General features: G+C 40.2%; 1 protein-coding gene across 1 annotated transcript in view; it reads right to left on the bottom strand.

Moving 5' to 3' along the window:
• BCAS2 (BCAS2 pre-mRNA processing factor) overlaps positions 1-12,777 on the bottom strand; it is a 90,524-nt gene that overhangs the window by 48,474 nt on the left and 29,273 nt on the right. Inside the window, exon 3 of the mRNA XM_067146659.2 lies at positions 551-723. Within this exon, the coding sequence (XP_067002760.1) occupies positions 551-723 (173 nt within the window). The remainder of the gene's footprint in view (positions 1-550; positions 724-12,777) is intronic.

The raw sequence follows: 12,777 nt of genomic DNA, 5'->3' as shown, positions 1-12,777 counted from the left end.
GGGGTCGAGTATGAACGAGACGAATCTTCGTAGCAAGTTTTTACGTACGGATGACCTTCCTGACGTCAACCTCATCAGAGGAGTTAATAAAATGAAACGAATGTTCTGATAAGAGGGTAACTAAAACTGATCATATTTACTTTATGTGCAGGCCTAAAAGTCATGTGTTCACCATTCATTGTTAAATGTAGAAATACTGCCTTCCAACGAAAATAGCCAGTAAAACTCAGATTACATTAAGAATACATTCATAAGTTTGTTAAGGAATAATATGGAATGTTTACGTGTATAATGTATAGCCTAGAAGTCATCTGTTCACTGCACAAGATTTGAGGTTATCACATACTGGACCCCCCTTACTCTTCTGGCTGTAAAAATGGAGGAAAGGAAAAAAAATAATCTAATATGCGAGTAAATACAGTAATTTCGTAATTTGTATTGTAACACAGTTTAAACATAGCCTATCTGCACTCAATTAAGAGTTTAATCTTGACTGTGACTAATAAAAGCTATATCAATTCCAGTACATAAGTGGATGTTTGTGTTTTACCTGGTAGCCTGATGTTCCAACTGTGCCATGGAGTTCTCCACACATTCAGTCCAAGCAGCAATGTCAGTCATTTTGCCAGCGGGAGGAGGAGGCAGCTCGTACCGCTTCATGCTCAAGACATCCATTGGCTGACGCTGCTGCATGCGTTCGTACTCATTCCGCATGATCTCAGTCTGTAAGCACCAACATCACATTAAACAAACAGCTATACTGTCATTTTATTAGTACAATCTTGCTCTAATTTTACTGAAGATTCTTTTGAAGTAGGCTTCTTAGAGATAAAAACAGGTGTATATGAAACAGCAGAACCAAGGCGACGTCAGGAAACTGATGGCTAGTCACCTGCACTTTACTGTGCGTTATTCTTTACATTTAAACACACAAAATCATGAATGAAGTGTTCAATATTACAATGACAGAATATGACAAGATCATGGCTAATTCACGACGACATCCTAGACCTTCAGAGGGGAAGGCTGAAGTCCAGACATCCATCTATTGTTTATGCCCAGGAACTGTGAACCATTCAATGAATGGAAAGGGGAGTGGACTACCAATACCGACCATCTGCTTTGGACTCTTCTCAACAAAAAGAGCCATGTTCCAAGATTTCATCTACCAAGGAGGACACTGTCCGCTCTAAATACGATCCGCACAAATACCGGAATCTGGACAGAGTCCTTGTTCAGATGGGGCCAAGTTCCTTCTCCCCCAGTGTGACTGTGGTGATTAATAGTTTATACCGTGTACCCCAACATTTGTACCTGTTGTATCACTAACATCTACGCGTGTAATGATGGTCTTTTGTTTACTTCTCGTGGAGGACGTGGTCGACAAGGCTGCCAACCTCTCTCGTCAGGAACTAAGATGAGGAGGATGGGGGTGTAAGCCCCCAGGAGGAGAGAAAGGAATGGAAGTTACAGTAATAGGGGACTGGTTAGGGTAGGGCCTGGACAAGACCACTGATAAGGGGACAAGCAAAGAGAGCCTGGTGGTGCAAGCCCCAGGTTAGAGCAATGAAGTGGCCTTAAGCCTTTAGTTTCTTGTGCAAACACCATGTCTGCGTGGCTAGAGTAGGCCCTAGACAAGACAATTGGTCTGGGCTGGTTAGGGTACGGCCTGGACAAGACCATTGATATGGTGACAAGCAAAGAGAGCCTGGTGGTGCAAGCCCCAGGTTAGAGCCATGAAGTGGCCTTAAGCCTTTAGTTTCCTGTCAGAACACCATGTCTGCGCTGGCTAGAGTAGGCCCTAGACAAGACAATTGGTCTGGGCTGGTTAGGGTACAGTCTGGACAAGACCATAGGTCTTGACAAGACCCTGGTCTGCACTGGTTAGGGTAGAGCTAGGGTGATAGCAGTGCATTCTACATGGGCTAGAGGTGGAAAGCTAATTACAACTTTGGGTACACGCCCTCCTTAGGTCTCTAGTTTCTACAGTAGTTTTGTTGTTCCTGTAGAGAAAAGGGACAAGGAGACTTTATTGGCAGTCACGAAGGACTGGATACTGCCAGGTGGTATTATCTTCAATTGTTGGAAGGCGTACGACTGCTTGGAGTATGAGGGATACCGATAACACAAAAAGAGTAGTCACGTACATAGGAGCGGGATAGGACGGTGATGCCCAACGATCACCCTGCCGAGCACATGCAGAATATAGAAAACAGGTGGCGACATTTCAAGCATAGCGGCTATATTCCGTTCCAGGGTTCGGCAGCAGGAAACACCCCTTTGTGAGATATCTTGCCGAATTCCTGTTAGAGAGCTCACTTCCCCTGAGATGTAAGTGTGCACGAATTCTTTAACGCTGCTGAAGCACTGTACCCTCCCCCACATTAGGGTAAGCTTCATATAAAATTATTCCTATCCTGTGTTCTACATTCTTTCCTTTACATGTTCTATTTCTTTGTGCTCTTTATTCTGCCTAGGTTGGTAATACAATGTAATTATTATGCCGGGAATGACGTCACATCCGACTTTACATTGGCCAATAGGAATGCAAATAGCTGCTTCAGCAATGGACAATGATGAGTAGATACGGGAATTTGCCTATTTTATTCCTGCTTTCAGAAATGTAGGCTTTTGAGATATAAATCCGTTTTAGGGTCTTTTTAGCTATATTTCGTTGGTTTTATTGTGCCTATAAATGCCTATTTCTGGGGTTTATGCCTATTTGGAGTATAATTGCCTACTTAATGCCTTTTGACTATTTTTTTAAAAGCCGATTTTCCTTCCAGTGCATTACTGTATATTGTAGCTAGTGTGCTGGACAGAATCATGAACAAAAATGGGAATTCTCAGAAGTCACCAGAAATAGTTCTAGGGAAATTTCCATCAGGAGAAACAAGGAACAATTTGACCTCGAAGCCTTCAACCCCTACAACCTCGTAAGACATAATGCGAGAACCAGTCAACGTCGAACAATGTTGCATAACCCATATGCCGTGTACCTCCCATTCGATGCGAACAGTTGTATGCGTACGCTTTATGTTCAGAACGTGTTGTGATTTATTGTGAAGTGGAAGAAGAAGAAGAAGAAGAAATTTCACTACGGATGGAAGGGTAGTCTGCAAAGCTTGCTGTAAGGAAGTAAGTTCGTTTGTTCCTTTTATCTTTTTCTTTGCTAGTGGCTTTACGTCGCGCCGACACACATAGGTCTTATGGCAAAGATCCTTATATCATTTTTTGTGATCGAGAACTATGATCGCATTTTGTTGTAGCATTTATAGGCCTATTAATTTAATTTATGTATTGTGGCAAGTTGTTTTGTTGCAATGCTGTATTAGTCATGAACTTTCAATAATTTATATTGCTAAAATGTAAATAATCATTAAATTACTGAACGATGAGTTAGAACGCCGGTGGTCACTTGTCACAGAGTGGATGAAAATTAAATTCCTATTTTCAGTTGTGATACATTTCCTATGAGAATAGAGATTTAGAACTGAAATGCAACTTTTAAAACCCCCCTTAAAAAAATCGTGAATTTTTTTACAGTTCCGCTAAGCCTTCGCGAAACACGAGTTGCAGATCCAATGTAGCTCGGCTAGGACGATGCCTCGGCATGTTTTACAAGGTTGCCAAGATTGTCTTTACAAGACCAGGCCAGCGAAAACAGTGTTGGTCTGGATTGGTGACCGTTGTGCTTGGAGGGTGGAGCAAAGAGAGTCTGAGGGGCGTAAGCTCCCAGGTTAACAAGCCTCTAGCATCCCCTCTAGAGTCTTGCTAAATTGTGACAAAAATAAGGTTATGACCCCGTGTCACGACAGTTTCAAATAATGTGGTTTTTAATCTTCAACGAGGGTGGCAGCCTTGTGGGCAGACATGATGCAGGATCTATTGCAGGCAATAGAAAATAGTCTTCTTGTCAGCTGACCTGGCTGACCAAAGCCAGCGAATAGAAACAAGTAAAATATTCACAAATCTGAGATTTATAGTGCCTCCGTTTTCAATCTTCTATATAAGTAAGAATACTGCAAGGGCCAGCTTAGTGGGTCCTCGGCAATCAAAGGATGGATCTCTCCTCTACGCTAGTCTGGTATCGTTTTACGTCCTTTTTATTATATTTTTCCACGGTGAACTCGACACAATACTGCCAAATTATAAACTGAAAATCCTTGATGACATATTTCCATGTAAATGACTAATTCCCTTGTTCTTACTTTAAAGTTTTGCACTTCTAAAAACATCATCCCCAATTGTCTTTTTTTCATGAAACAAATGCATGATATTGTACCGGTAATGGCGGTGCAGACTAAGTCCCCGTTATGAAAATCTTAAACTTACGTGTTCTGCTCCGGACCGCTTATGAAGAACTGACTAGGCAGCGAGCAACAGCTGCGCGCGTGTGACGTAGTGAGCGGGTGACGTCACAGCATGCCTCGCTGCACTACAAAGCCTGGATTGATGTAGAATGTTCTACGAGTTTCGGATCAAATATAAATACGTGCTGCTTCGCTCAGCAGATCAGTGAGTGTGAGTGTGTTGCAGCATGTTATAGTGAGCAGCAGTGCGCTGCAGAATGTGATACCAGTTTGTGGCCGGGATTTCTATAAGCACACTAGACTGTAGTATTCGCACCGTCAGTTCGCGGGTGCGGTAATCGAGCGTGAAGCCGCTGCTAAGTTTCAAGTTCGTGGACTTTAATATAGTCACGTTGAATGTGGACTTATTCAGATTTCCTTATATTGTGACAACCTTTTACTCCGATAGGACGTGAGGTGAATTGTGTATCGTCTGGACATTATTTATTGACTGTTACTCTATACGAGTGTCCAAGACCCGCAAACATTTTCGAGTGTTCGAAATTGAAATTTTATGGACTTGAATCTGATTGCTCCTTGCCGAGGACTCGATACTTTAAGTTATAAACTGTGTTTAATCCGAATTTAATTTACCAATCCGTAAACTGTGGTCATGAACTGTGCAGGTGTGAACAGCGCATCTCTATTTTAATGAACAGTGCATTTCTATTCTAATGAAGAGTGTATTTCAATTCTGCGCACATTTAGTTTATGGACAGTCAAACCAAGGACTGTAAGTACTCAGTTAATTTCGTCTTTTGGTTTCAACACGTGAACGAGTTTGATTCACGAGCGGAACATCTTTATTTCATTTAAATTGAACAGTGCTTCAATGAACTTACTTCACGTTGTAATAGGTGCAACAAACTTTCAGTAACTTTAAATCAGTTCCGAGTGGACTTTATTTTGTGAATGTTTCTTTCACTTGACACGTGATAAAGTTAAGTGACATTTCACCGAGACATTTGTGTTTGGACTTTGTTGAAAGCATTTATAAACATTCTATCATCTGTGCAGAAGCAGCCTTTGCACTAACTCGCCCCAGGGCTGAACGATATTCATTCATGTTCACCATTTACAAGGACTACCTCGACGCCATGGATCTTCAAAGCACCGAATAGATCTTCTAGAACTTCCATCGGGGGACGAATGGTGGTTCGCTGCTATGGAAAATGGAGCTGCCGGAATCCAAGGACATCGCCAGCCATAGGACGAGGAATGTTTTCGACTGTATACGCTGTACAGAGGTGATATTAATTTCAATTTTTAATAAACTCTGGAACAAAAGTTTTTTAGATTTCATTTAAACAAACCCTCTCCCTCTGTATGCACTTCAGCGACTGGTACACGCCCTGCGTCTCATCTCTACCGAAGTACCAAATTTACTGTTATATACTAAGCATTAGTCCAGCTGTAGAAATTTAAGATATAGGGACAGTGTAATTTATGTAAATTTTATTATTTTTCAGATCAAATGTGAGAAAAATACAACAAAGATCAACTTAGGAATACTGCGATGCATCTGATACGAGTACAGAAATCCGTATCAAGGCAGCCTTTCTACCAATCCACTTTGGGCAGTGACCAACAACCATTTACTTCAGACCTGTTCACTGCAATGTTGGGAGCTAATATGCCCCTGCATAAACCAGAGCATCTTCAAATTTTAACAAGCTGCCGGGAGCAGGCACCAAGTTGGAGAGGAGTGGCATGCCCCTGGTGGAATCATTTAGGATTGTGGAAGAAGTCAGGGGAAGTTTTGACCGAACCTCTGGGAAAGGCAGCCGCTGTCAGCGAATCAAAACCAGGTGAAGTGACTTCATGGAAGTTTTGTCCAATCACTTCATATGATGTTGAGAGATGTTTCTTTCAGTACAAAGTCATTATTGCATGACAGGAGAACAAGATTGTTACGGGAAAACATTGAAACGTTGCTTGTAAATTCCTTTTATAGTACTTGAGTGTGTTATTAAATTATAAGTAATTCCTTCATGCCTATTTTGTTGCCTATTTTACATGTTAGTGCTTATCTAAATGCCTATTTTGGCTAATTTAAGAGCCTATATGCCTGCCTATTTTAACTGTTTTCAGTGCCTACAATTCTCATCACTAATGATGAGTGTTGCCCTGTACTAGGTTATAAAAGTGAATGTAATTCTGGTGGTGGGATGGCGGATTCCCCGACATCGCAATGAACACACCTCTCCTCTAAAAAGAATTCCAAGTAAAATTTGCATAAATTCTACTTCCTAATAATATTACAAAGCTTAGGGTACACAGTGTATATTTCTGCCTCAGATGTTATAAAAACTATTCACAAGAGTGAAAAACAGGCTTGGAAAAAGGGTACTGTTTAATTTTTTTGGGACATTATCATACTTAGAAAAAAATGCAAGAATATATGGAATCTACAAAATACGTCAGCGATAGGATGATGGTGACAGACTCCAGTTTGAAAATGGCATGAAAGATCTATTTCAGTTGTATGCCCCATAAACAGGTTCCATAGACGAATATCTAGAGGACTTTTTAGAGAAAGTGGAGAGACAGATAGAAGATAAGTGCTAGTGATGGGTTTGTCCAATCACTTCATATGATGTTGAGAGATGTTTCTTTCAGTACAAAGTCATTATTGCATGACAGGAGAACAAGATTGTTACGGGAAAACATTGAAACGTTGCTTGTAAATTCCTTTTATAGTACTTGAGTGTGTTATTAAATTATAAGTAATTCCTTCATGCCTATTTTGTTGCCTATTTTACATGTTAGTGCTTATCTAAATGCCTATTTTGGCTAATTTAAGAGCCTATATGCCTGCCTATTTTAACTGTTTTTAGTGCCTACAATTCTCATCACTAATGATGAGTGTTGCCCTGTACTAGGTTATAAAAGTGAATGTAATTCTGGTGGTGGGATGGCGGATTCCCCGACATCGCAATGAACACACCTCTCCTCTAAAAAGAATTCCAAGTAAAATTTGCATAAATTCTACTTCCTAATAATATTACAAAGCTTAGGGTACACAGTGTATCTGCCTCAGATGTTATAAAAACTATTCACAAGAGTGAAAAACAGGCTTGGAAAAAGGGTACTGTTTAATTTTTTTGGGACATTATCATACTTAGAAAAAAATGCAAGAATATATGGAATCTACAAAATACGTCAGCGATAGGATGATGGTGACAGACTCCAGTTTGAAAATGGCATGAAAGATCTATTTCAGTTGTATGCCCCACAAACAGGTTCCATAGACGAATATCTAGAGGACTTTTTAGAGAAAGTGGAGAGACAGATAGAAGATAAGTGCTAGTGATGGGAGATCTAAATGCACAAGTTGGAATGGAAAGACAACGAAAGGAAGATGTTGTAGGGCCCTTTGGATACGGAAATGTAAATCCAGAAGGAGAGTTATTGGTGGATTTTTGCATGAGGAACCAAATGACTCTTGGAAACACCTGGATTAGGAAGAATAGTCAGAAGATTACAAGGTATGGTTGGGGAGATAGACGAACAAAGACCATGACTGATTATATAATCACATAGAAGGAACAGCGGAAGAACCTTTTATATGTAACAGCCATGCCTGAAGAAGCCTTTGGTGGAGATCACAGAGCTGTGATAGGAAAACTGAAACTGGGAAAGATTGAAAAAACCCCATTAAGAAGAGAAAAAAGAATTAAAGTATGGAAGTTGAAGGAGAAAAGCATACAAGAAGAATTTTAAAGGGAAATAATACCATTGGTACCCATGACGGAGATGGGGAATGTTGAAGATGAATGGAAAAGATTTAAGGAAGCACTGGTTGGATGTGCAGAAAAGGTATGTAGTAGAATATCAGGAAATGTGAAAGACAAAGACACACTTTGGTGGAATGATAGGGCAAAGATTAAAGTGAAGGAAAAGAAAACGGCATGGAAAGCACGGAAAACATCTAAGACTGAAGAATGTAGAAGAAAATATGTGGAGGCAAAGAATTTAGCCCAAACAGTAGTGGAGGAAGAAAAGAGGAAAAGCTGGGCCTTATTCACACAGAAATTGAGAGATGATATGCAGGGCAGCAAGAAATTGTTTTATGGCATCTTGTATGTTCAGTTCTCAGCCCTAAGGCTGGCTGGATCCCCAACAGCTCCGCCAACAGCTGTCATAGATGGCTGTGCCAAACCCCCCGGCCCTCATAACTATCCCTAGAATAAATCAGCGATTCGTACAACATCGACGTTAACACATTCATAGGGAATAATTCGAGGCGTAGATTTTCGATTAGGAAAGGCTCAATCACGGCCTTGAGCTGGAAAAGACCCTTGTAGTTGGTGAAGAAGGGATAAGACTGTAACTACTACCAATAAAAGTGGACTTAATACAGGGGAAATTGAAACTTAACTTTAGTGAAGTAGATATAGACGATGTGCAGAGGGTGGGAAAAATTAGGGGCAACAGGCCTATCAAACTAGAACTGTTTTCTACGTTGATGGCTGATGCTGTGATAAGAAATGCGAGTAATGTGCAGAGAGAGAAAATATGGATCAAGAGAGACGTGGGATGGGAGGCGATTAGGAACGAGAAAATACTCAGAAAACACAAGATTCGTGCAATAAATCAAGGGTTGAGAGCGACTATTAAAGGGCAAGAACTAGTGGTAGCAGGCAGAAATTGGAAGAGAATCTGGTCTGTAAATAGACTGATTGACTTAGAGAGGAGGATAAAAGAAGACGAAGAAAGTGAGTAGTGCAACGAAAGGTGGGGAAGTGAGGCGAGATATCAGTAACAGTGTGCAGTGTGAAGAGGGTCAGGGAGAGGTGCCAAGTGAAAATGTGATCATAAACAGTGAAGAAGCCCAGGGAGAAGTGCCAAGTGAAAAGGTAACCATAAGCAGTGAAGAAGAAAGGCAGAGGAGTGAAAGCAGCAAAGTAAGAGAAGCGCAGGGTAAAAAGGTTACGTCAGAGGCAACCAGGGGGTGTCTCAATCTGAGTTGGGATAGAGGCATGGGCAGAAGGCTGGCAAACGAACAGAGTTGGAGCAGAGGGAGAAATAGAGACTTAACGGTCATGTGGGGAGCTACGAAAAGTAATGAGGGTAATGTAACAAGAAGCAAAAACAATAATAAAGTGAGTAAGTAAGTAATTAAGAGATGGAGGTGGTGTTTGTGGAGTTGGAAGTTATGATGGTATTTATTTGTGGAGGCTGAAATGTGGTGATGGAGAAGTGGTATGTAAGTTATGATGTGTTATATGAGGTGGAGTTGGTGTTATATTGCTGAAATGTGGTGTTGGAAGTTATTCAGGGCTAGGTATTTATGATTATGTGTTATGATTAAGTTAGGAGGTGTTATATTGTTGAAATGTGGTGTTGGAGAAGTGGTGATATAAGATGGTGGATGGTAGAAGGTGAGTGTTATTGTCGAAGAAGTAGAGGTGGTATATGTTGAAATGTGGTGTTGGAAAAGTATGGAGAAGTGGTGGTTTACTCATGAGCAAGTTGTAAGTGAAGGCGGTCTGGTATTTAATCTGATTATTACTGAATTTTTTTGGATATTGCTGAAATGTGGTCTTGGAAAGGGCAGAGATGGATAAGTTATTGAGGGCTATTGCTGAAATGTGGTATTGGAGAAGTGGTGGTATAAGATGGTTGAAATGTGGTGATGGAGAAGTGATAGGTAGAGTTATTGAGGGCTTGGTATTTATGTGTTATGATTAAAGTTATGATGTGTCAGATTGCTGAAATGAGGTGTTGGAGAAGTGGTGGTATAAAATGGTTGAAGTTATTGAGGACTATTGTTGAATTGTGGTGAGAAGTGGTGTTAGTTTGCAAATTTTAGAGTTCGTAAATTTTGATTTGGTGGTGTATCTGAAACGGAAACTGTGTCGAGTACTTAGTTAAGTATGTGGAGTTGGGTAAAGATTTGGGATTGCATGAAGGCAAGGTCTTTCTGTTTGTGTTAGAGTTGGTTGGAATGCAAGTGCTGAAATGCTGAGTGTTGTTGTTTGGAGTATTGATTAGGTGTAGGTCAGGAACAATAATGTGACGCAAGTGCAGTGCGCAATAAGGACACTTGATGAGTATGTTTGAACATTAAGTAAGTGACTGCTACAGCAAACGACTGCTAGGAAAAATGCTATCATATATATATATTATTATTATCCTTATTATTTCTCTCTTGATTCTGGGGTTTTAATTCAACGGAATGAGGGTCATGGCACGAGGTTCTGAGGATGGCTGATATGGTGACTCTATTTTGGGGGTTGTACGTTTCCGGAGTATCCAACGAACCTCATGGCATGCCCAGGGGATATGGTAATTTCTTTCCTTACCCTTTTTTGTGATAGTTGTCTTTTATTATTATTATTATTATTATTATTATTATTATTATTATTATTATTGAGATTTGATTATTCTATTTATTGTTGTGAATGTGGTGGTTTACGATTAGGAGCGGAATGGTGAGAGGGAAAGCATTGTAATCTGGTTGGATCTTGGGGCCTTCAGGAGGTCTCCATGGGAAGGGCCGGTCGAGTCATCATTGGGTTGGCGGCCTTCTTCTCACCAGGGGGATGACTCGCCCGGACGGTAGGTTATTATGTGGTGTTTGTTCTGTTTGTGTTTGTTTATATGGTGGAGTGTGGTGGCTTAGGTTGGATTATTTTATTGTGAACATGTATTTGGGGATGAACGCCTGTTATGTTCATGAATAAATGAATAAATACTACCAATAAATGAAAAATAAAGTTAAAACTAGGGTTTATTAATAATTTTTTTTTAAAAAAGAACATTAAGACAAGGAACCCATAAGTGAAATCAATAGGGCAAAAACAATGGTAATAAATATGGACGTACCTTGCATAAATAAACATGTTTGTGTTGCGGCGTGAGCTCAAAACTAACACTCATATGAATACATTAGGACACATTTTAAAATGCTCAGCGCCTTTCAATTTCCATTTTCGTTACATCATTGTAGTGTAATTACCGTATTCGCATCACAACCAGGTCGCTCGTTTTTGCGATAAACCCATTCATTCACGACACGGCTTTTCATACACCATTATGTACTCAACACTGTCAATAGCTCTCTCAACAATCCGCCCATCGCGGAGAACAAACCAGTTAAGAAGAACGGAGATATCGGGATGAGGATAAGATCAGTCTCCATGGACCAAAAACAAAGAATGATAGATCAAAGAATACTACAGGTACGCCCCATGCATAAATCCACAGCCAACATGGCGGCTACCGGACCGAAAGTCAGTCACGGATAAAATAAATAAACAGATCTGTACCGAGAACAAAATAGGGTATAGATACAAACAGGACAATAAAACAGGTCGACCAACATACCTCCTTTTCTCTGCCTCACACATTAACACACATACATCCAGCATTCACGCACACACATGAGGGTATCGGGAAATAAAAATGCGAACGGCATTCGGACAACATAGTCAAATACATACCATAAATTTTGACCCCCCGGTCATCAGCAACAGGTCTCACATATTCAAGGCATTTGCATGCATCGTGCAATTATATATTTTAAGGCCAGGATGAACCATCAATTTATTCAAATCAATGAACATGATGTGCCTCGTGCGACCTGAATATAGTTCTGTGGTTGAGACGAGGGGCATATTATAGAGATTACAAAGTATGAAAGCACGCAGTGCACCGGAATGTAGTCAGAGACCCTTTTTTTACCATCATCACAAGATCACAGTCACACCCACACGAAACACATCATACACGAAGACATTAAATGAATATTTATGGCACAAAAACGCTACTTCAAACATCGTAGCTTCCATTGTTGTTATCTGCCACATATACATAGAGAAGACGAGCTTAAAAAAAAAAAAAAAAAAATATCGCCGCTCTCACAAAACGAACGACCTCTCAGTTTAAAACACAGCAGGTGCTGTGCTCTACTGTACAATACTTGACATACATAGGTAAATATGGGAAGATGAGGCTGATAGAAGCCATTTGCATAAAGAAGTGTCAAATAAATGAACATGCAACAAGCATGGTTCAAACATCCAGCGGCCCCCCTTGTAAAATGCGTTTTAGCTTGTTGATCAGACGAGCAGACGCATTTTAAACGAGGTCGAGAAACTTAAAAACTATGAGCGCACGCTCAAATTAACCTAGGACTTATAATCTACTTATTGCTACATTTTTACAGACAAATGAAATTTTAAAGTTAGTTGCAATAGTACACGGTTAAAAGATATCAGTCCGCCTCACGAGAGGTCTGTATTTGCTTGATACGTATAACGCTGAATCAAATCAGTCCATTTATACACAATTCATTCCACGCATTCACAGGTTGAAAATCAGACATACAAGAGAAACAGAACAGTCAGGCATGACATTCTCGTATAGACAGGGATTTGGAATTTAATTCAGTTTATTTCCAGCGAACCAATCCTTTTTC

Source organism: Anabrus simplex, chromosome 4 (assembly GCF_040414725.1).
Source record: "Anabrus simplex isolate iqAnaSimp1 chromosome 4, ASM4041472v1, whole genome shotgun sequence".
Taxonomy (NCBI): Eukaryota; Metazoa; Arthropoda; class Insecta; order Orthoptera; family Tettigoniidae; genus Anabrus; species Anabrus simplex.
This window is presented reverse-complemented; position numbering and strand designations above follow the sequence as displayed.